Here is a 20,790-nt window from a genome sequence, read left to right on the forward strand (position 1 = left end):
TCCTCGTCTCCATTTCCTTACATCTCTCAAGTCTCAGCTAAAGATTCATCCTCTACAAGAAACCTTTCCCAATCCTCCTTAACCAGCACACCTTTCCTGAGACTACTCATAATTCATTTGTAAATACCTTGTTTGTACACAGTTGTTTGCTTATTGTCTCTCCATTAGATTGCAAGCTTCCTGAGGGCAGGAACTGTCTTTTGACTCCTTTGGTTTCCCTAAGACTCAGCACAGAGTCTGATACATTTAATAAAAGCTGGTTGATTTGACTAAACATGATTTATCAAGTTCTGCCTCCTTACCTGCTCAAGATGTGTCTGGAATGAGTTTCCTCCTCATCTCCTGCTCTCTCATTCTCCTTTCCTTCAAGGCTCAATGGGGTTATCTCCTCTAGGAAGCCTTCCCTGATTCCCCCTCTGTTCTTTTTTTTTGTTTGTTTTTGCAAGGCAGTGGGGTTAAGTGGCTTGCCCAAGGCCACACAGCTAGGTAATTATTAAGTATCTGAGACCGGATTTGAACCCAGGTACTCCTGACTCCAGGGCTGGTGCTTTATCCACTACACCACCTAGCCGCCCCCCCCCGCCCCCGTTCTAAAAGTCCTCTCCTTGCCTTAGTTTTCTTGTCTTATTCTATGTACTTGTGGTATTCTCTCTCCCCCTCCTTCACCAATGGAATCTCCATGAGGCAGGGTCATAATAGAGTGGATAGGGAACTGAATTTTGGAATCAGGTACAAGTGGGTTCAAATTCTATCTCAGCTACTTAGTAGCTGAGTGTGTAGTAGCTGTGTAACCCTGGATAAGTCACTAACCCTCTCTGGACCTCAGTTTCCTCATCTGTAAAACAAGTGCTTTCCAATTATCTCATTTGATATTTACTACAACCCTGGGAAGTGGGTGCTATTGGTATTCTCATTTTATAGATAGGGAAAATTAGACAAGCAGAGGTTAAATGATTTTCCCAGAGTCAACTAACTAGTGAGATCAAAATTGAACTCAGGTCAGCCTGACTTCAAATCTGGTGCTCTATCCACTGTACCACCCAGCAGCATGTAATAAGGGGCAGAGGAATGATTCAATCCCATCATAGAATCTGGAGAGATGGAAAAGATCTCTGAGGCAATGAACTACAGAAAACTGGGGCCCAGAGAGGGGAAGTAATTTGACCAAGGTCACCCCAAGTAGCAAGTGACAAAACCCCAAGAGTTGGATCAGGGCAGGGGAGGAGATGGTGGATCCATTGGTGATGTGATGATGGAGAAAGCTAATTGGGGGTTGGCTCATCTTGGAGGACAGAAGAGTCCTTTGTGGGGATTACCCAGATAGGCCAACTTCCTTAAGCCAGTTGGAACTGAGTGCCCAGAACACACCCTTCCCCCGCAGAGGAGGCAAGGACTAGGGTTGAGTGACCTGAGGGGTAAGGGGACACCAAAAAGGCCTTCAGTGAGTTACGGAAGAGGGGCAGCTAAACAGGTTTGGGAAAGATCCTTGGATCATGTACAATCTCACTCTACAGTTAGCTCTAGTCATAGGGACCCAGAGACCACCCAGGCCACCTGTCACTGTGTGCTAAAGAGATAGGTCCAAAACTAAGTGACCTGCCCGAGATAGAAAGTGACAGTCAGAATTTGCACTCAGGTCCTGTGACTTTGAATTCATTTCTCCAAATGGGCACTTTCCCCCCTTTCTCATGCTCAGAGACATCCACGTAGAGACCGCCACTCATACATTCACACATATGAAGTCACAAGCACAAGGTCTCCTTGAGCAGCCATGCACCCTCTGGGGTCATCACCAGGAGGACCAAAGGTGGATGGAGAACATCCCCAGATCTGGGGCTAGGAGAGACCTTGGAGCCATTTTTGGCCAGTCCCAAGTTCGACTCTCAGAGATCAGGGTTCCAAGCCTCGTACTGCCTGGCCTCCTCACCTCCATCCCGGGACCTTGGAAGGAGCATGGAGATCTGCAGAAGCTCAATGAGGGAGGGGAAGCGAAGGAAGGGGGAAGATGGGAGTCACCCAGGCAGCACGCATATTCTGGGCAGACCAGCTGGAGGAGGAAGTGCTTTGCAGGAGCTTTTCGCAAGCCTGTTGTTGGCCAAGGCCATGTGCAACCCCAAAGTCCTGCAACTTCCCCCACTGGCAAATTCCCAGAGTCCCTGGCTGGGTTGAGCCCCAAACATGCTCTTCTTTGTCCTCAACCAATGTTTATTGAGGGCCAACTGCCAAGAGATGAGGCTGTACAGAGAGAACACCAAGGGATGGGAGCCTCACGGCCTAGAGCCGGGAGGAAACAGCAGTGGGGAATTCCTAATTTCAATGATTATACACATATGTACAGAGCAGGCCAGAGGAGGAATGGAGACCAGCAAGGTGATGAGAACCAGCTGCAATCAGGGGTGACATCCTGCAGGAAGGCGAGGGCCAAGGTGAAACAAGGGGCAAACGAGATCACACGGTGGACTGGTCAACCTCGGCTGAGGCACAAAGACCAGAGGGGCAGCCTGGGCAGGGGGAGGGAGAACAGGACGTCTGGGTCCTCCTGGCCCTGTGCCACTGACTTTGTGCCACTGTGCGTAGTCCTCACCATACACAGATCCCACCCTTCTCAGGTGGAGGGTTCAGGGCTGCTCAGACCTCGGAGGACGTCATGAGCTTCCTTTTGGTACTCTCGCTACAGCGGTTGAGAATGAGGTCCTGGCTGGGTCGAGGAGGCACCGCTGGCTGGGGCTTCATGGGCGATTTTGGGGACTCTTCTGATACTGGAGAGGGTGAGAGATACAGACAGAGACAGAGAGCGAAGTGAGAGAGGGAGAGAAGTCAAACGTCTGGAAGCTCTTGCATAATCTTTCCTGGGGACCCACCCCGCCATCAGGTGGCCAGCTCACTTCTACAGTGAAAACTAGGCAGTGGGTAACAGAGAACAGCTCTTCATCCTTTCTTTTTCCTTCCTGCTCTGACCCCACGAAAGCAAGCCATGCCAGCCTATTGCCAGCAGAGCCATCCCTCAGCAAAACATGAAAGTGGCAACTCTCTCTGCCATCCCCTGCCCATTCCCCACCCACCACTCCCCTCCACCTTCCCTGAATCCTCATTCTGCCTGGTCCATTCTGGAGAATGGTCACTTCTTGTATTTGCATTCCCATCATGTAGTGTGGTGTCTGGCACTCAGCAGGTGCTTAATAATTGCTCATTCATTGATTAACAGTTCAGTCCCACTGTGGGGGACTGAATATGAAACTGCTTAAAATAGGAGCCCAAGAAGCGGCACTGTCGTGGTAGCACTGTATACATCATTGAGGTCTTTGGGCAAGCTTCCCATGTTCAGGCCAATATCACCCACTGAGCGGGCAGTCACCTGCTCTACCTATGGATTAGCCTGGCCTGGCTGCAGATGTTCCCTACATCTGGAGGGATGAGAAGTAGAGAGAGGGATAAGTAGGGAAAGGAAGGAGGAAGGAACAAGACTGGGAAGGGCTGAAGATGGTGGGAGGGTAAGAAGGGGGTAGGGAGGGAGAAGACTAAAGGACAAGACCATTGGAAAGAGGGCCATGCCCAGCACCCATTCTCCAGGCTTCTTAGATGCTTCTAGACCCAGAAGAGGATTTGAAGCTAATCTCGAGCCTCTCCCTTCCTCTAGGACACATTGCCTCTGCCCCCCATTGTCTTTGCTACCAAGACCATTCCAATGGGCCACCCTGATCTCCTAGCACCAAAAGGCTCCCTCTCAGCGGCAGACAGGTAAGCCAGGACCCCAGGCGGGCGGGACAGAGACTCACGTGGCTGCCTCTCCTCCTTCTGCGCACTGAGCTGTCCCATCTTTCTCTTCTGCTGAATGAATTTGACGCTGTTCCTCCGGTAGGAATCTTGGCTGATGCGCTTCCTGGCTAGCTTGTGCATACTCTGAGCGTTACGGATCGAGGACCTTGACAGTGGGGAGAGTGTTGGTATCCATCCCACCTCCTCCAAGAAGTCCTCCCAGATCCATCCACTTTCCCTTGACAACCTGGGATGCCTGTCATGTGGCCTTCTCACTCCTCCCTAAGGGCAGGGCCCTCTTACCTGACCCCAATCGCAGGCTCGCAGGACAGAACCACACCTGGAGATTGCCCAGCACCCTCACTTTACAAGTGGAAACCACATCCCAGAGAGCCTGCCCCTCCTTGGCCCTGAATCCAGACAGCCTCCTGGGATCAAAGGCCCCTGGATGTAGAGTTGGCCACACCTCAGGGGTCACTTTGTCTAAACCCCCATTTTACAGAAAATGAAACTGAGACCTGTGGACGTGATGGGCTTTGCCCAAGGTCACACAGGTGCTAAATGACAAAGGTCAGGACTCGAACCCACAATCTCTGATTTGTATGTGTCTGTGACATCTGAAAAGTTACATCATGATTCCTGGAATTCTGTGATATATGCCAGTTATGTAAGGTCTGGCAGTGAACCTTGCTTCCCTATGCAGACTGTGAGCTTCCTGAGGGCAGTGCCAGTCTCCTCTCCTGGCACAACCATGCCCAGTGCTGATACTCTGGTCAATTTCTGGCAAACTCCTGGGCCTCCCATCCCATTCCCCAAACAGAGGGTCTCCTGGAGGGGTCTCACCTGCGGGGTGGGGCTCCCCTCTTCTTGATGAGGTTCTTGGCTTGGGTATTGTCCTGCCCAGACTTCTGTAGGTACATGGATGGATAGTAGCCAGTGATGTCATCTTTCCTACAGTCATACAGTCCCCATGAGATACTCCCCAGGTAGGATCCCCTGGGACAGGCAGCATCTCCAAGAGGATGAAGGATTTAATTATGTCCCTTTGACAGATGAGAAAACTGAACCCCAGAGATTGAGAATTTGCCCAAAGTCACCCAGCAAAATAGGGACAGAACCACAAAATGGTGGAGCTGGAGAGGATCCCACATACAGAATTTGAAGGAATTTCACAGAAAACCTGGCCTGACCCCTCACTTTATTCATGAGGCAACTGAGATTCAGGAAATGAAAAGACCCTCCCAGAGATACACACAGGGGAGATTTGAACTCAGGTCCTCTGAATCCAGAGTGACTCTTAAACTGCTCCCTTACAAATTATTGATTCCAATAGAAACAAATGGCTTACATAAGGCCTCACACTGAACTAGAGACAGAGGCAGAAATTGGAATTGAGTTCTCCTGATGCCAAATTGGGTCCAGTTCTCTTTTAATCTCCAGTGACTCTGGCACATAGTAGATACTTAAATGCTGGTTGATTGACTGGATCAAAGGGTCATAGATTTAGAGCTAGAATGGACTACTGAATCCAATTCCCTCATTCTATAGAGTAAACCGAGGCAGAGGCAAGTAGATTGACTTACCCAGGGTTACACAGCTACTAAGTATGTGAAACAGGATTCTAACTTGGGGAGTCTCCACGTCAGCACTCTACCCACTTTCTAGTTAGTTTATTGATTAATTGATTGATTTAATCATATTGCTTCCCCAGTTGGTAACTCCGAGTCATGAATTGAGGAAGCAACATTAGAGCGATGGTCTGAGTCCTTAACAATCTTCCTTAAGGCCAGTTCCCTGCATCCCTTACCCTGTTCCCCACACTGAATTTCTTCTCTTACCTGATAACCCACCAACCATCCAACAGTTTGTGGATAACCTCAATGGTTTCCCCTTCGTTCAAAGTCATCTCATCGTCCTCTACGGCAGTGTAGGCCTTGATCGTGACATAAGGTTCACCTGGGATAGTCAAATGAGTACAACACTCTGAGATCCATCTCTCCCTTCTGTTCCACAACCACCATCTTTCCCTTACTCCACCCTATCTTCTGCTTTGGATGTTTTCCAAGGTTTTGTTCTAGGTCCTCTTTTTTCTCCCCCCTCCATCTCTTGGTGAATTTATTTAATCCCATGGTTTTATGAGAGCGACATTTTGGTTCAGTGATAAGAAACTCAGGTTGTAGTTGAGAAGACAGGTTCCAACTTCTAACTGAAATGGTTACTCAGGTTCTGACCAAGATAGATGGCTACTCAATTTTTGGTCCAAGATGACTCCAACGGTCCAGCTTCCACATACCTAGTCTAAGAAACCCCTAAGCTCAAACCATTTTAAACTCAAAAGTTCAAAATGATCAGTAAATACAATGAGAAACTACAGTAAATGAACACCACCATAACTGCCCAAAAGAGCAGCCAGAAGTAATAAGAATAAGGATCACCAGTAAAGCCAGTACCCACACAGGGTAGATGCCCAGTGAGACCAAAGAGCTTGAGCTCAAGGAGTCTAAAGGCAGCAAAAACTGAGGAACCCATGAGAAAGTTCCATCATGGGGTTCAAAGAGTTGTGGTAGTTCTCTACTGCTAACCTCAGACCAAGGATAACCAGGGTCCAGGGTCTCCAAGATCCCTAATGCTTTTAAGATACTAGAGAGAGCCCTCAGGTTTCATTGATCTGAACTTCAAAGATCCAGGAAGGTCTACTTAACCCCACAGAGTTGGGGGAAAGTGTAGAAATCCAAGGGAAAGACCACCAGGGAGTAACATAGATTCCCAATTCAGTTACTAATTCAATTCAGAGAAATGAATAAATCAAAGAAAACAAATAAAAATTATTGTAAATATATAGACTTTCCCCAAAGTTAGAGTGAGTAACTCTGCAACTCTAAGTGGAAATTCAAAAGAAAAAATAGATTTTCTGCAAGGACTACATGGATGTCTAGAAGAAATGAAGTAATAGAGTTTTTTAATAATGAAATTAAAATTCTTGAAGAAAGAATTGTAAAGTGAATAAAACAGGTTAGAAGGGAAAGCAGTAACTTTTATCTAATAAATATAATTTCTAAAAACTAGAAGAGATGAAACAGAAACCAGTGATTCCTTGAAAAGGAAAGAAATATTAGAACAAAATCACTAAATTAAAAAATATAATAAAGATATCTGATATCAAAATTGATCTAGAAAATGGGTCACGAAGGAAGGATTTAAGAATCATTAGCATTGGGGGTGGCTAGGTGGCACAGAGGACAGAGCACAAAAAAAAAACCCTAAAAAAAAGAATCTTTAGCATCTCTGTAAATTAAGACTTTTTTTTAGGTTTTTTACAAGACAATGGGGTTAAGTGACTTGCCCAAGGCCACACAGCTAGGTCATTAGTAAGTGTCTGTGGCCGGATTTGAACTCAGGTACTGCTGACTCCAGGGCCGGTGCTCTATCCACTGAGCCACCTAACTGCCCCAAATTATGACTTTTTACAAAAGCCTGAACACTAAATTTCAATAAATTATATTAGAATCACAGGATAGCATAAAGAGAATCTACCTCTCATTTTCTAAAAGGAACAGCAAAATAAGAAGTTTCAGGAATATCATAATCAAAATTCAGATTAAACAAAATAAAACAAAAACCTTGGCCTATTGCAAGAACTATCTCCCCCAAAAATAAAAAAAATCAATTCAAGTACCAAGATACTAGAATCAGGATCACACAAGACTTGACAACTTCTATTATGAATGAGGAAAGATCTTGTGATAAATTATTTTAAAAGACAAACAATATAGACTTACACTCAAGAATAATGTACCCTTATAAGAGGAGAGATCTTAGTGGAATAGAGGACTCTCATGCATTTCTGGTGAAAGACTAGAGCTGAGTAGAAACTTTGAAACAGAAAAACACAAGAGTCTAGAGACACCTAGAAATTTAATTTTTTTTTAGAAATTAGGAGATAAATGATGATGTAGTACTAACATTCTAATAGGAAAAGAAAAAAAGTGTCCCTTCAGAACTTTCTAATCTCCAAAGAGTATTAAGAGAATTAAGAAAAAACAGAGACCCTGGGGGTAAATTACTTTTCTTTTCAAAGGTTTAAAAAGGGAGAAGAGGGTAAAAGGAAGAATACAATGGTGTAGAAAGGGGGAAAAGGAAGCTGAACTTGGTTATTTCTCATAATTAGTGCCCAAAAGAAGATTATACAAACATAGAGGAAGGAGTTGGGGGGAGGGGATGTATCAGACAAACATCTCTCTTACCAGAAAGGGGCAAAGGCAGTTTGAATATGTGTGTGTGTGTGTGTGTGTGTGTGTGTGTGTGTGTGTGTGTGTATATATGTGTATGTGCACATATATATATCAGTTTTGTATAAAAATAGGGAGGGAGGGGATGGTTAGGAAGGAAAATAATACTGGGGAAGGAATAATGGCAAAATGAAATGAGTGGACTGACCCCCCCCCCCAAAAAAAAAGATATCATGAGGGAGGGCAGGCAGGAAAAGTACTAAAATTGCCTTAGACAATTGGATAATGGCTGAAAAAATTATGGCATATGAATGTAATAGAATATTATCACACCATAAGAAATGACAAAAGAGCTAATTTCAGAGAATCAAGAGTCAGTTTGAAATGATGCAGACTGAAGTGAGCAGAACCTGGAGAACAATTTGTTCAGAAATAGAAACGTTGTTAAAAGGGAAAAAAAAAACTTTCAAAGACTTAGGAGTCCTGATTAATTCAATGATTAAGCACATCTCCAAAAGAGCAGTGATGCAGCATGTTATCTATCTCCTGACAAAGTGATGAAAAAAAGGTTCATAAAAAGACATTTTTGGACTTTGCCACTGGATGATTGGTTTTGCTTAACTCTGCTTATTTGTTTCTAGAGTTGTTTTTGTTTTTGTTTTTGTTTTCATTCTCTTTCTTGGTTCTTAATGGGAGAGGCTAGGCTTCGGGAAAGTCAAGTTATTCAGTTATGTTGCCCACATAAGAGGGACATTGTAACATTTCTTTAAATGCAGACTAAAAAACTAAAGGAAAGTCAGAAGGAAACATAGACAAGCAGGACAGCTTTGAAAGTAAGATATAGGAGAGGGTATTAAACAATTTAAAAAGCAGAAAATATGAAATGGAGATTCATGGTCTCATAAAGAACCTCGTTCTGCTCTGAATTTTTTGGGTGTTTAAGTTGAGAATTTTTTTTTTAATTTCCAGAAGGCCAAAACAAAAGAAAACAGACAAGTAAGATAACTGAATGTGACGTGTCATACTCTTGAAGAGAAAAACTAGTGGATGGAAATCTTTTTCTGTCCTTTTCTGTACATGAAAATTTTCTTTTTTATGTTTGTTGAATTCAAAATTTATCTTTTTAAAAACTGAGTTCAAATTCTTATCTCCTCTTATGTAAGCAACTTGAGGGCAGGAACCATCTTTGTCTCTTGCACCATAGATCATAGGCTTCTAGAGCTGGAAGGAACCTAAGTAATCATCCTGTTCAATTTATAGATGTGGCAAGTGGGGCCCAGAGAGGGGAAGTCACTTGCCCAAGGTCATACACCAAACAAGCCGCAGAATCCAGGTTAGAAGTTGGCTCCTTCAACTCCAGAGCAGGTGCTCTTATCACTATAGCACATTGCCTCGCAGAATTCAGGCTAGGTGCTCAATGCTATTATGGATGGATGGATGGATGGATGGATGGATAAATAAATGGATGAATGAATGAATAAGTTAATGAGTGAATGAATGGATGGATGAATGAATGAATGAATGAATGAATGAATGAATGACCAAGCCCCTCTGGGGAGAAATCACTGGCCAGGAAGAAACTTCTCTATTTAACCTGCTACATCCTGTCTTGTTTAGACTGAGAGGTGTTCATTAGCATAGAAGGTCCCCCTTCCAAGATGAGGGAAGGGGCAGGGTGTCTTTGGAAAGGGGGAAGAGAGGTACCTTCATAATTTGGCTCCTGTTCTTCAGACTCATCTGGACTGTCTATGGGCTCCAGATAAGAAGCTGGTACCCAGCCACGTTTGGCTTTCGTTTGGCAAAACCACCAACCTGTGGCCAGAGTCACAAATGCAATGTGAAGGTTACATGCCTTCCTGTGTCTTTACAGATCCCTCTGGGCTGTTAGGGGTACCCACAAAAATACCCAAATGTACAAACATATCCACGGTGTCAGACATTCAGTTACTCAGCACATGCATTTTGAGGGCTGGTTACAGACAGGGTCCTCTCCTAGATACTAAGCCCACAGGTCCACTGTTCACTCACAAGTGTACACAGAAACACACAACCCCAAAGATATATTCACACACACTCACTACCAAGCATAACCCTCATACCACCACCCGACATACACCTATATGGACTGAAAGGTTATCAGGGGAGTGAACCTTTATAATGTAAATGTAAGAAATATGTTCTTGGCTATATGTAATAATAATAAATAAATAAATGGAAAATAAATAAATAATCATGCCAGCATTTATAAAGTGCCTTATACTATGCAAAAAGCTTTCTAAATTATCTTGCCTTTTCTTCACTACAACTCTGAGAGGAGATGATATTATTATCCTCATTTTTCAGCGGAGGAAAATGGGACACAGAGAGAGGATGTGACTTGCCCAGCATCACACAACTTTTGAGTGTCTGGATTTGATGTCCCAACTCCAAGTGCAGTGCTCTAACCACTGTATCACCTAACTGCCTACCATATCATCTTCACTATCAAATAATTCATATTACTATAGAGTTTCATAATAACCTTGTGAGACAAGTAATGCAGTTGTTCATATTCCCATTTCATAGATAGGGAAGCTGAAACTAAGTGAAAGCAAATGCTTTAGTCACAGCTAGTAAGGGTCAGAAGAATTTGAACTCAGAGTCCAAAGTCCAGAGTTTTGTTAGGGAGGTTTTCCTACATATCTTTTATGATTCTGTAAAATGGAGATCATAATAGCAACCGACCTTGAAGGATTGTTGTAAGGATCAAACGAGATAATTCTTGCTATAGTGCCTGAATAAATAAATAATGCATGTTCCTTTCTTATCCCTTCCTCCACTGAGACATGTACATAAACACGTGGCTAGACACACATCCATATTAGCATAGCCACATCTCACATAATAGACATATCATACATTCACAGATCATTCAAGTCCTTTTTCTTTCCTCTACTTTCCCCATCCTCAACCCCCAAAGCCTCCCAGACTTGGCCATCATATTCTTGGGAAAATAAATGAGGACTCATTCTTATCAATTGGGGCCCTCCCCATCCCTCCATCTACATCCATAAACCAAAAATAAAAGCATTCAGTGATCAATCAGATACTCTGTTGAGGTTGCAAAAGATTTTGGAGAAGCCAGGTAAAAGGTGGGGGGGGGGGGGTCTAGCCTGGCTGTATCAGGCTGTGTTAGGGATGGAACTTGTCCAGGTTGGGGGTTGGGGAGGGGAAAGAGGAAGAAGAAAGCAGAAGGAAGGAGGGGGAGGGAGGACTGACCACTTTGTCCTTTTTCCACCACATCCACCAAGTCCCCCAACTTCAGGGTCATCTCTGTATTAGAGTTTTTTTCATAGTCTGCAACTGCCCGGTAGGTCTGCAAAATGATGGGGCCAGTGATATCTGCAGGCAGTAGAGAAGAGAGCTGAGAAGGGAGGCTTTCCAGGTGGGGGAATGGAGTGAGAGGATCAAGGAAAGCAGGCTCTCCTTTGGACCTCTGGCTCCTCACACCTCTCCCTCCACTCATACCAAGTAGCAGAAAAGATGGAGAAAAAGGAACAGACCTTCATGTTCCTCCTGTTCCCCTAAAAACATTCTACTGCTTCTGCCACCCTTCCCCTCCAACTCCTTCTGTTTGGGGAGATATAGAGGATCTGATGCCATGCCTTTTGTTCCCCAGATGAAGTCATGTAACCCAGAATTGTAAATATGGCCCTTAGAGGGCACCTTGTCCAATCTCTGCATTTTGCTAAAGAGAAAATTGAGGCACAAGAAAATTAAGTGGGTTGTACAAGGTCACAAAGGTAAGATCATTGATCTAACAGGAAAAATCTAATAACTCATCCTACCAGGGTTTCTCCATGAACTTGTTGGCTTTTCATTTTTAATATTTTTATAACTACTTCAATATATTTGTCTTTCTTTGGAATGCTAGGCATTAAAAAGCATTATTCTGAGAGAGGGATCCACAGACTTCATCAGACAGTGAGAAACTCCTGAATCCCCTAATTTTACTGAATAGGAAACAGTCTCAGAGAAGTTTCAGGGACCTGCCCAAGGTGATCTACATAAGCAAATGGCAGAGGCAAGATTTGAAAATACTTAGAAACCAATTATGTTGAAATATTTTTATGGGTTTTTTTTGTTTGTTTATTTTGCAAGGCAATGGGGTTAAGTGGCTTGCCCAAGGCCACACAGCTAGGTCATTATTAAGTGTCTGAGGCTGGATTTGAACTCAGGTCCTCCTGACTCCAGGGCCGGTGCTCTATCCACTGCACCACCTAGCCACCCCATATTTATGAAAACATGTAAAAAACCAAATCCTTGGACCCTAAGTTAAGAACCCCCACTCTAGATTTAATTACCCCAGAGGTAACTTTTGGTTTTATGTCTCGTATGTTTTCCACTATATTCCTCTGCTTTTTTTTTGTCAGTCATGCCTGTCTCTTTGTGACCCCCATATGGGATTTTCTTGGCAAAGATACTTGAACTGTCCTTCCATTACACTCCAAAACCTTTCAGAAACTCAGACTTAGTACTGGGCAATGCAATCATAGCTCAGTGCAAAGACCAATGGCTCCTGGAGTCCAAGGACCTGAGTCCATATTCTACATCAGACACTTACTGACAGAATGACCTTGGGTGGCTCACTTTCTTTCCATTTCATCCTCTGTAAAATAGTGGAGTGGGGAGGAGAGGAGGGATGGTGTTGAACTAAACACTTTCTGAGGCTCCTTCCAATTTGACATTTCCACAATTTTATAATCCTCCTCAGGCCTTGATTTCCTCTTCTGTGAAATAAGGGATGGACCATGGTAGCGCCTAAGATCCCCTGTCTTTCCCTTCAAATGAATGTTCCTAGGCTGCTCTGAAATTCATTCATTCAGCATATCCTTTTAGAGTGTTGATGATGGCCACGATGGCCCTAGAGTCTGTGGGGAACACAAAACTAAATGCTCCTTCCTGATAGAAGACTCTTCCCTCCCATTTGGGTCCTAATGCCTTCCTCTGGAAGGCTCCTGAGATCCCTCACTTTGACAATCCCAGATTCCAAGAAGAGCCCTTGTGGTTCTCACCAGAAGCATTGTTCCTGGGATCTTTGGGCATCAGATAGGTCTCTGGCTTCTTCAATCTGCAAAGAAGAGACCAATGTCTTGTCTCCTGTCCATTTCCTCCTTCACACACTTGACTCCATCACTACAGTAGCTGGTCTTGAGGTAGGCTCGAGGAAGAGCTTCCAGATAACCAGAGACTTGTAGCGAATTGAAACGAGCAAGGAAGGAGACAGAAGGGTCTTTCCTCTTGATTGGGAGCTTTTAACCTTGTTTGTGTCTTGGGAAGTCCATGGAACTCATCTCAGAAGCATTTTTTAAATGCATCCAAGAAAAGACATGGGAACAGTGGGCACCATAAGGAAGAGAATGCCATCCCTAGAGTCAGGAAAACCTGAATTCAAAGCCAACCTCAGACACTTGCTAGCTGTGTGAACTGGGAAAGTCACTTCATCCTCTTTATCTCTAAAGAGAAAGAAGAGAGAGAGACAGAGACAGAGACAGAGGGAGGGAGGGAGAGAGAGAGAGAGAGAGAGAGAGAGAGAGAGAGAGAGAGAGAGAGGGGAAGAAGAAGAAGGAGGAGGAGGAGGAGGAGGAGGAAAGGAAGGAAGAAAGAAAGAAAGGAAGGAAGGAAGGAAGAAAAAGAGAAAGAGAAAGGAAGGAAGGAACAAAGAAACAAAGAAAAAGAAAGGAAGGAAGAAAGAAAAGGAAGGAAGGAAGAGAGAGAGAAAGAAAGAAAAAGGAAGGAAGGAAGGAAGGAAAAAAGGAAGGAAGGGAGAGAGAAAGGAGGAAAGAGTAAAACAAAGGAAGAAAGAAAGAAGGAAAGGAAGGAAGGAAGAAAGAAAGGAAGGAAGAAAAATAAAGAGAAAGGAAGGAAGGAAGGAACAAAGAAACAAAGAAAGAAAAAGAAAGAAAGGAAGGAAGAAAGAAAAGGAAGGAAGAGAGAAAGAAAGAAAAAGAAAGGAAGGAAGAGAGAGAGAAAGGAAGAAAAAGTAAAACAAAGGAAGAAAGAAAGGAAGGAAGAGAATGAGAAAGAAAGAAAAGAAAGAAAGAAAGGAAGGAAGGAAGGAAGAAAGAGGAAGGAAGGAAGGAAGGGAGAAAGGAAGAAGAAAATTCATAGAAACCAATTTTATTGAAATATATTTATGAAAACATATTTAAAAACCAATTCACAAACCCCAAGTTAAGAACCTCTCCCTTAGATTTGATTATACCTCCCAGAAGTAGCTTTTTAAAAATACATTTTTATGAGTACCTTTTGGTTTTATATCACATATGTTTCCCACCATATTCCTCTTTTTTTTTTTGGTCTATTAGTCGTGTCCAATTTTCCGTGATACCATCTGGAGTTTTCTTGGCAAAGATACCAGAGAGGCTTATCATTTTCTTCTGCTTATTTTACAGATGATGAAATTAAGGTCAGTAGGATTAAGTGACTTGCCCTGGATCATAAAGCTAGTAAGAGGCAGCATTTGAACTCAGGTCTCCCTGACACCAGTACCAGTGCTCTATCCTCTACACCACATAGCTGTCCCTGGCACTGTTTTTTTAAAAATTCTGCTGGTACATTTGCTTGACTGGTGCCCCAGCACCCTCCCCTCCCCCAACAGGGAATTGGGTGGAGAAGGGAAGCCGTAACTCACTGGTTGTCTGAGGAGAGCTTCAGGTCATCTGGTCTTACTTTGAAGAAATCCAGAACAAGGGAACAGCGGGAGATCTTGGTGGGCAGGTTCATCAAGGTGTTACAGTATTCGGTCAGCGTACCCTGGCGATTCTCTGTGGTCCGCTGCCCATCGAACCACCGAGGGGCTGGGTGGCCGAGCAGCCAAGGACAGCAAGCAGAGAGATGAGTGATGAAAGAAGATTTGGACATGAAAAGAGTCTGGGAGTGGAGGGTTCAAATCCAACTTCAGTCAATCACTGTCTGTGTGACCTTGAGTGAGGATTGTAACTTCTCTGTCTGCACATTTATAAAGTGAGAGGGGTAAACTAGATAGATTCTGGGGTGTCTTTCAGTCCTGGATCTATGAGGGGAAGGGAATGAGCATTTATAGAGTGATGCTATGTATCAGACACTGTACTAAGCAATTACAAATATTCTCTCATTTGATTCTCACAATACTAGGAGGTAGGTGTTGTCATTATCTCCATCTTACAGTTGAGGAAACTGAGTCAAATGTGGCTAAGGGACTTGCTGGGGTCACATAGCTAGTAAGTATCTGAGGTTGGATTTGAACTCAGGTCTTCCTGACTCTAGGTCCAGAGCTCTATCTGACTGCTTGGAGTCTGTGATGCCGGTGTTCCTGGACAAGCCAGGGAGGATGGGGAGCAGGAGTCTTGGGCTGGGGCCTTGCTTTTGCTGTGAACTTGGTCAAGGTCCTCCCCACCTCAATCCTCAACCAACAAGCTGAGAAAGTGCTGGCCTGGCTTCCTGTCCCATGAATGCCCGACTCCCCATGGGTTTCATGTGGTCTTGCTGATCTTTCCTCTTCCTCTTTTTGTTCCTTACTCAACCAACCTGCCAGGCAGTGGAGCAGGTGGGCCTCAGGCAGATAGAGAAACTGGGGGTTGTGGGAGTCAGACAAGTTCCTGGGGGGTAGCCACAGCAGGCTGACCAAGAAGGACCTCACCTGGGCCATCCAGCAGCTTCCTGTTTCCAATCATCATTTCTACTGAGTACTAAGCCCAATGACTCTCCCTTGGTTTTATGCTATCATGCCTCTGAATGTGGGGGCCCTGACCTTTGATGGGAATTTGAAATCTTAGGCAGCAAAAGACAGCTGGGGACTGTTCTCTTCCAGCCTGGGGTTTTCCCAAGGCAGCTGACTTATCTGAAGGAACCCTTGTCTAATGTCCAACCCCCAAACAGAGGAGGGAAGGAATCAAAGATCAGTGCCATTCCTAAACAATTTTGTCTTCCTACCTATCCACCTCCCTACCTCGGAGCATGGACACAGTTTGCAATGGTCTCTTTATTTTCTGATGACTATGGTTGTCTCATGTCCCTAATAATAATAGAATTGTGGATTAGAACCAAGAAGGACTCTGGAGGAAACCCTTCACATCCATTTTGCCAAAGATCTGCCTGGGGTCGTACAGGGAGTAAGTGACTGTTGCAAAATGGAATAGTCCAGGCTACCCAAGCTGCTCGCCAGCCCCTGCATGGTGCTGCACAGTTTTTATAGCCCATCCACATATGGGATCTTATTTCATCTTCACTGCCTCATAGGCAGCACAGGAATATCTGCCCGTTTTACAGAAGAAGAAACTGAAAGTTAGGGGAAAGATGCTCAGGAGGCAGAGACCCTTCCCTCAAGAACCACCTCAAGGTCAGAAAGGGAGTGGGGTGGGGTGGTGAGAGAATTACAAAGATTTTTCTTCTTTCCTATCTCTTGCCCTCAAATGAGCCTACCTGGGAGATGGGGGATGATTCTGTTCTCTGAGCTGATTTGTCCAGATTCAATGGGAAACATTTCTTTTAACAATTTCTAAAATGAAAGAAAATAAGAGAAGTCAAGTCATTTCTTGCCTGTTCTACACAGACTGGAGAGCAATTCAGTCTGCACCAGTTGTCATCCTTCAGCATCTAGGTTCAAACCTCCTCACTCTGTCTCCCCACACATCCATCAGATGTCAAATTTTGACATTTCTCTCTTTTTCAGTATCCCTCCCCATCAACATCCTCACTCTGCTCCCAGAGCTACCACAGCATTTATAAGTGCCTGGGGTGGGGGTAAGGTTGAGGGTAGGATAGACTTATAATACTTGTCACTTGACTATCAGCACTTTAAGAATGCTTTTTGATGGATTGATAGATGTAAGCTCCTTGAGGACAAGGACTGCCTCATTTTTTATCTTTGTTATCTCCAGACTCAGCAGGGCACCTGGAACCTAATGGGTGCTTAGTAAATATTGATTGATGGAGCATAGTCATTCAATTCCAAAAAGATTTATTGAGCACCTACTGTATACAGCATATCGTGCTTGGTTCTGGAGATCAAGTTTTATGAGATTTGTACAGTCTCTGTCTCAAGGAGTTTATAAAATAATAAGAGAGATAAGATGCTTGAGAATAAGTTAATAGAAAAAAAGATAAAAAGGGCAAAAGAGAGATGAACAAGATGCATTTCCTTCACTGGAGAAAGTGATTAATGATCAGTGGATTAATGATCAGAGAGGAAGGGAAGGACATTCTGGGCATAAGGAAATGCACAGGTGCAAAAGTGTTGGAGTGGTCTATAGTCCTGAAGACCTAAGTTCAAATCCAGTCTCAGATTTTTACTGGCTGTTTGACCCTGGGCAAGTCACTTCACTCTGTTGACCGCCCTTCTATCTGAAAAATGATCTGGAGAAGGAAAGAATAATCTACTCCACTGTCTTTGCCAAGAAAACTCAAGTCAGGTCTTGGAGAGTTGGCTCAACATATGTATGGAATCATACTTTTTCAATCTTATTAGCATGTCAAAGGAAAATGATGACTTTTTAACAACCTTGACTATAAGTCCACCCCAAAAGCAAAGAATAACAGCTTTTTTCCTTTTTAGATTTTTACAAGGCAATGGGGTTAAGTGGCTTGCCCAAGGCCACACAGCTAGGTAATTAAGTGTCTGAGGCCGGATTTGAACTCAGATCCTCCTGACTCCAGGGCCAGTGCTCTATCCACTGCACCACCTAGCCACCCTCCCCCCAATAACAACTTCCTAATAAAATAACAGATCCCAATGAGGATAATGATCATTGATTTAATAGAACTGATATGACTCCAGGGTCCAGTTGACCCAGGCTGTCTAAGCATAGAGAGCCTCCTCAGTTATCTAAAGTGTGTATGTGTGTGTGTGGCTGGAATTGGGGGCAGTACCACACATTTTGTTTCTGGTTTGCGACAACTGTTTAATGCTGGACCAGTTTCTTCTGTTCTGCCAGAATGCTTCTTAGACAGATTCCCCCACCCCTACCCCCTCAGTAGATGCACGAGAAGCTCACTTTATTGTGGTCTCAAGTCAACATTGCTAACATTTATATAGATTTGAGGTTTGCAAAGCACTCATCTTACCGTCACTATAACCCTGGGAGGAAGGTTAAAGCTACCATCTCCACTTTAGCAATGAGAAAACAGAGGTTCAGAGGACTTGCCCAGCAAATGCCTGAGAATGGATTTGAATTCAAGTCCCCCTACTCAAAGTCCAGTATACTGTCCATTGTACCACCCAGGAAGGTAGTCTGCTGACCCTCAAACCAAAGAGCCTCAAAGGGATGATTTGGGGCTTGTTTGAAGATGACTATGATCTTGTGTTTGAGAATTATCTGCTACTTTACATAATCTGTACCAAATGAACAAATTTGCATATTTTTAAGCTTTTGACAAATATTTGTTCATTCTTTCTCTCATACTTTCATAGTGAGAGGTGGGAATTTCCTTTGTCTATAATAGATTCATCTCAGGTCTTTTCTTCCAGTAAGTGGTCAGATAAAAATAGAGCCCCTTAGGTCTTTCCTCCCCACTTCTGCCTCTTTTCCCTCCCCATGCTGCTACTCCATGGGGCCCCCATGGGCCCACACTCACATGGAACTCGTAGATCTCTGTGAAACGGCGGTAGACCACCTTCTCTGAGAGGTCCTTCCATTTCACCAGGAACATGTAGACCTGGGAGAAAGGAGAAGGGCACATCTAAACTGTGTCCATGGCTAGGGTCAGCCAACTGCCCTAGTAAAGAGTCAGCAGGCCAGGTTACTACAAGAAGTGGAGTGGGAGTGGAGAATGCCATCCAGCCCTTCCCAGTAGCTTTCTAGCTTTCTTACAGGGTGATCTCAACCATAAATAGGAGGATCTGGGCAAAAGTGGATGGATGCAGTAGGGTTGGGGAGCTGGGAAAGGAGGCAAATAGATCATCAGGGGCCAAAATTTGGGGGGAGGGTGGAGAACAATTTATGATTTCTAGGAGTCCAGTAGGGGAAACAAGACAGACAAGAAGGAAAAGCTATCCAAAGACAGAAGTGGAGATAGAGTACAGTGAGGCAGAATTGACATGTCCAGGTTTCTTTCCTTTTTTGTAGTCTACTGCCTCCCCTCTCAGCGATCCTTCTGTCCTCTTTTTTTCTGTCCTGTTTTTTCTTTCCTCTTATATAATCCTACCAAGAGCCAGAGAACTAACTGTCCTTGACTCTTCTCTCACAAAGATTTTGGTTCAGAAGATTCAAGACTGGAAGAACCTTGGAGACCATCTAGCCGAGACCCACCTTAGAAAAGGAAACTGAGGCTCAGAGATGCTAAGGTCGCACCACTGATGATGGATGTGGAGAGTTGGTCATGATTTAAACTAGTCTCCCTCTCGGAGGTATTTATAGAAAATCAAAACAGTGATTTTGTTCAATTCAATTAAGAATCATTCAAGTCGAGAAATAGTTACTAAGTAACTACTGAGTACTAAGCACCAGCAGGAGATGGAAAAATCTAAGGAGACAAAGTTGGACAATGGAGAATGCAGATTCTGGGGTCCAGGGAGCTGGATTCAGATCTAATCTCTGATAATGACCCCTTCTGTAGGACTGTAAATCAAAAATCTCTGGGAAATGGTTGGCTTGGAGATCCCGAGAATCCTTCTAAATGTAGACTATCCAACACCCCCAGAAAAGATAGCAATGGTCCTTATGCTTAGATTTCAATGGTGAAATTTTGGGATAGTGATGGGACAGGCTCCCCCGCTATCAGACCATGGGGTAGTTAGTTGTTGCATTGAGCCACCCATAGGGCAAGGTCAGTCTTAGATGTACTCACGTAGTGTTGACTTGGGGAAAAACGCTTCTCAAAGCCTAGGAGGACAATGTGCCTGATGAAAGGGTCCGCCATGACTGTGATCCCCTTCTCAAGTCAGTCAGGACTCAGCTTGAGGGTTGGTGGCGGAGCTGTGATTAGGCAGGCTTGGGGCACCCTCTCTGCCTTTTATATGCTGGGAAAAGAGGAAGTCACCAGCAAAAGAAGTATTTGTGCTGAGGGGGAGGGAAAGGGGCCTGGACCTCTGGGATTGACAAAGGCCTGGATGGCCCGGGGTTCTTGTTTCAGTTTCTCATCATTCTAGCAATTTATATATAAATGTGTATGTGTGCATGCTATGTGTGAGAGAGGAAGAAATGAAGAAAGAGATAGAAAGAGAAGGGAAAGAAAAGATAGAGAGTGAGAGAGAAGAAATAGAGATGGAGAGAGATAGAATGAGAGACAGGTGAAAGAAGAGAGAGAGAGAGAAGAGATGGAAGGAGAGATATAGTGAGAGAGAAGAAATGGAAGGAGAGATGGAGAATGAGTGACAGAGAAGGGATAGAAAGAGAAATGGAGAGAGATGGAGTGAGAGACAGAGGTGGAAGAAGAGATAGAGAGTGAGAGTCAGAGAAGAGGTGGAAGGAGAGAGAGAGAGAGAGAGAGAGAGAGAGAGGAGAAGTAAGGTGAGATGGAGAGGAAAAGAGACAAAACAGAAAGAAAGGGGAAGGGAGAAATGGAGATAGAGAGAAAGAGTCAGAGATAGAAAAAAGTAATGAGACAGAAAGAAGAGAGGATTTTTTTTGTGTCTAGTTACCTTCCTTTGTATGACTATGAGTGGACTGGAAGATGCCCCACTGGACCAGAACAGAAGGCCTCGGCTCTAGCCTGCCTCTTCACCTTCTCTATTTCTTCAGTTGTCAACTGGCACTTAGTTCCCACCCCCACCCTCATTTCCTTTCCAGAGCTTTCAGAAGGATCAAAGCCTTCCTAGACCAAGAACCAGAAGGTAGCTCAGAGACCT

The 20,790-nt window shown here is 44.1% G+C and overlaps 1 protein-coding gene and 1 long non-coding RNA gene across 2 annotated transcripts in view; one reads left to right on the forward strand and one right to left on the reverse strand.

The window, feature by feature from the left end:
• The window catches only part of LOC141488910 (uncharacterized), a 31,521-nt gene that overhangs the window by 4,118 nt on the left and 6,613 nt on the right, over positions 1-20,790 (forward strand). Inside the window, exons 3-4 of the long non-coding RNA XR_012468843.1 lie at positions 3,638-3,738; positions 19,193-19,350. This is a non-coding gene — a long non-coding RNA (uncharacterized LOC141488910). The remainder of the gene's footprint in view (positions 1-3,637; positions 3,739-19,192; positions 19,351-20,790) is intronic.
• On the reverse strand, positions 612-19,938 carry NCF1 (neutrophil cytosolic factor 1). The gene is made up of 11 exons (XM_074189349.1): positions 19,791-19,938; positions 18,579-18,659; positions 16,428-16,503; positions 14,659-14,824; positions 13,040-13,095; positions 11,244-11,366; positions 9,690-9,797; positions 5,595-5,712; positions 4,600-4,707; positions 3,777-3,922; positions 612-2,759 (listed from the first exon to the last, which is right to left on the reverse strand). The coding sequence occupies exons 1-11, from the start codon at positions 19,860-19,862 to the stop codon at positions 2,629-2,631; spliced, it is 1,185 nt and encodes a 394-aa protein (XP_074045450.1). The 5' UTR covers positions 19,863-19,938; the 3' UTR covers positions 612-2,628.

This window comes from Macrotis lagotis, chromosome 5 (assembly GCF_037893015.1).
Source record: "Macrotis lagotis isolate mMagLag1 chromosome 5, bilby.v1.9.chrom.fasta, whole genome shotgun sequence".
NCBI classification, from domain to species: domain Eukaryota; kingdom Metazoa; phylum Chordata; class Mammalia; order Peramelemorphia; family Peramelidae; genus Macrotis; species Macrotis lagotis.

Coding starts and splice junctions, on each gene's coding strand:
- NCF1 (XM_074189349.1), bottom strand. CDS start 19,862: ATGGCGGACCCTTTCATCAGGCACATTGTCCTCCTAGGCTTTGAGAAG. Junction 14,825..16,427: donor AATCATCCCCCATCTCCCAG/GTAGGCTCATTT, acceptor TCGGCCACCCAG/CCCCTCGGTGGTTCGATGGG. Junction 13,096..14,658: donor AAGCTCTCCTCAGACAACCA/GTGAGTTACGGC, acceptor TCTTCTTTGCAG/ATTGAAGAAGCCAGAGACCT.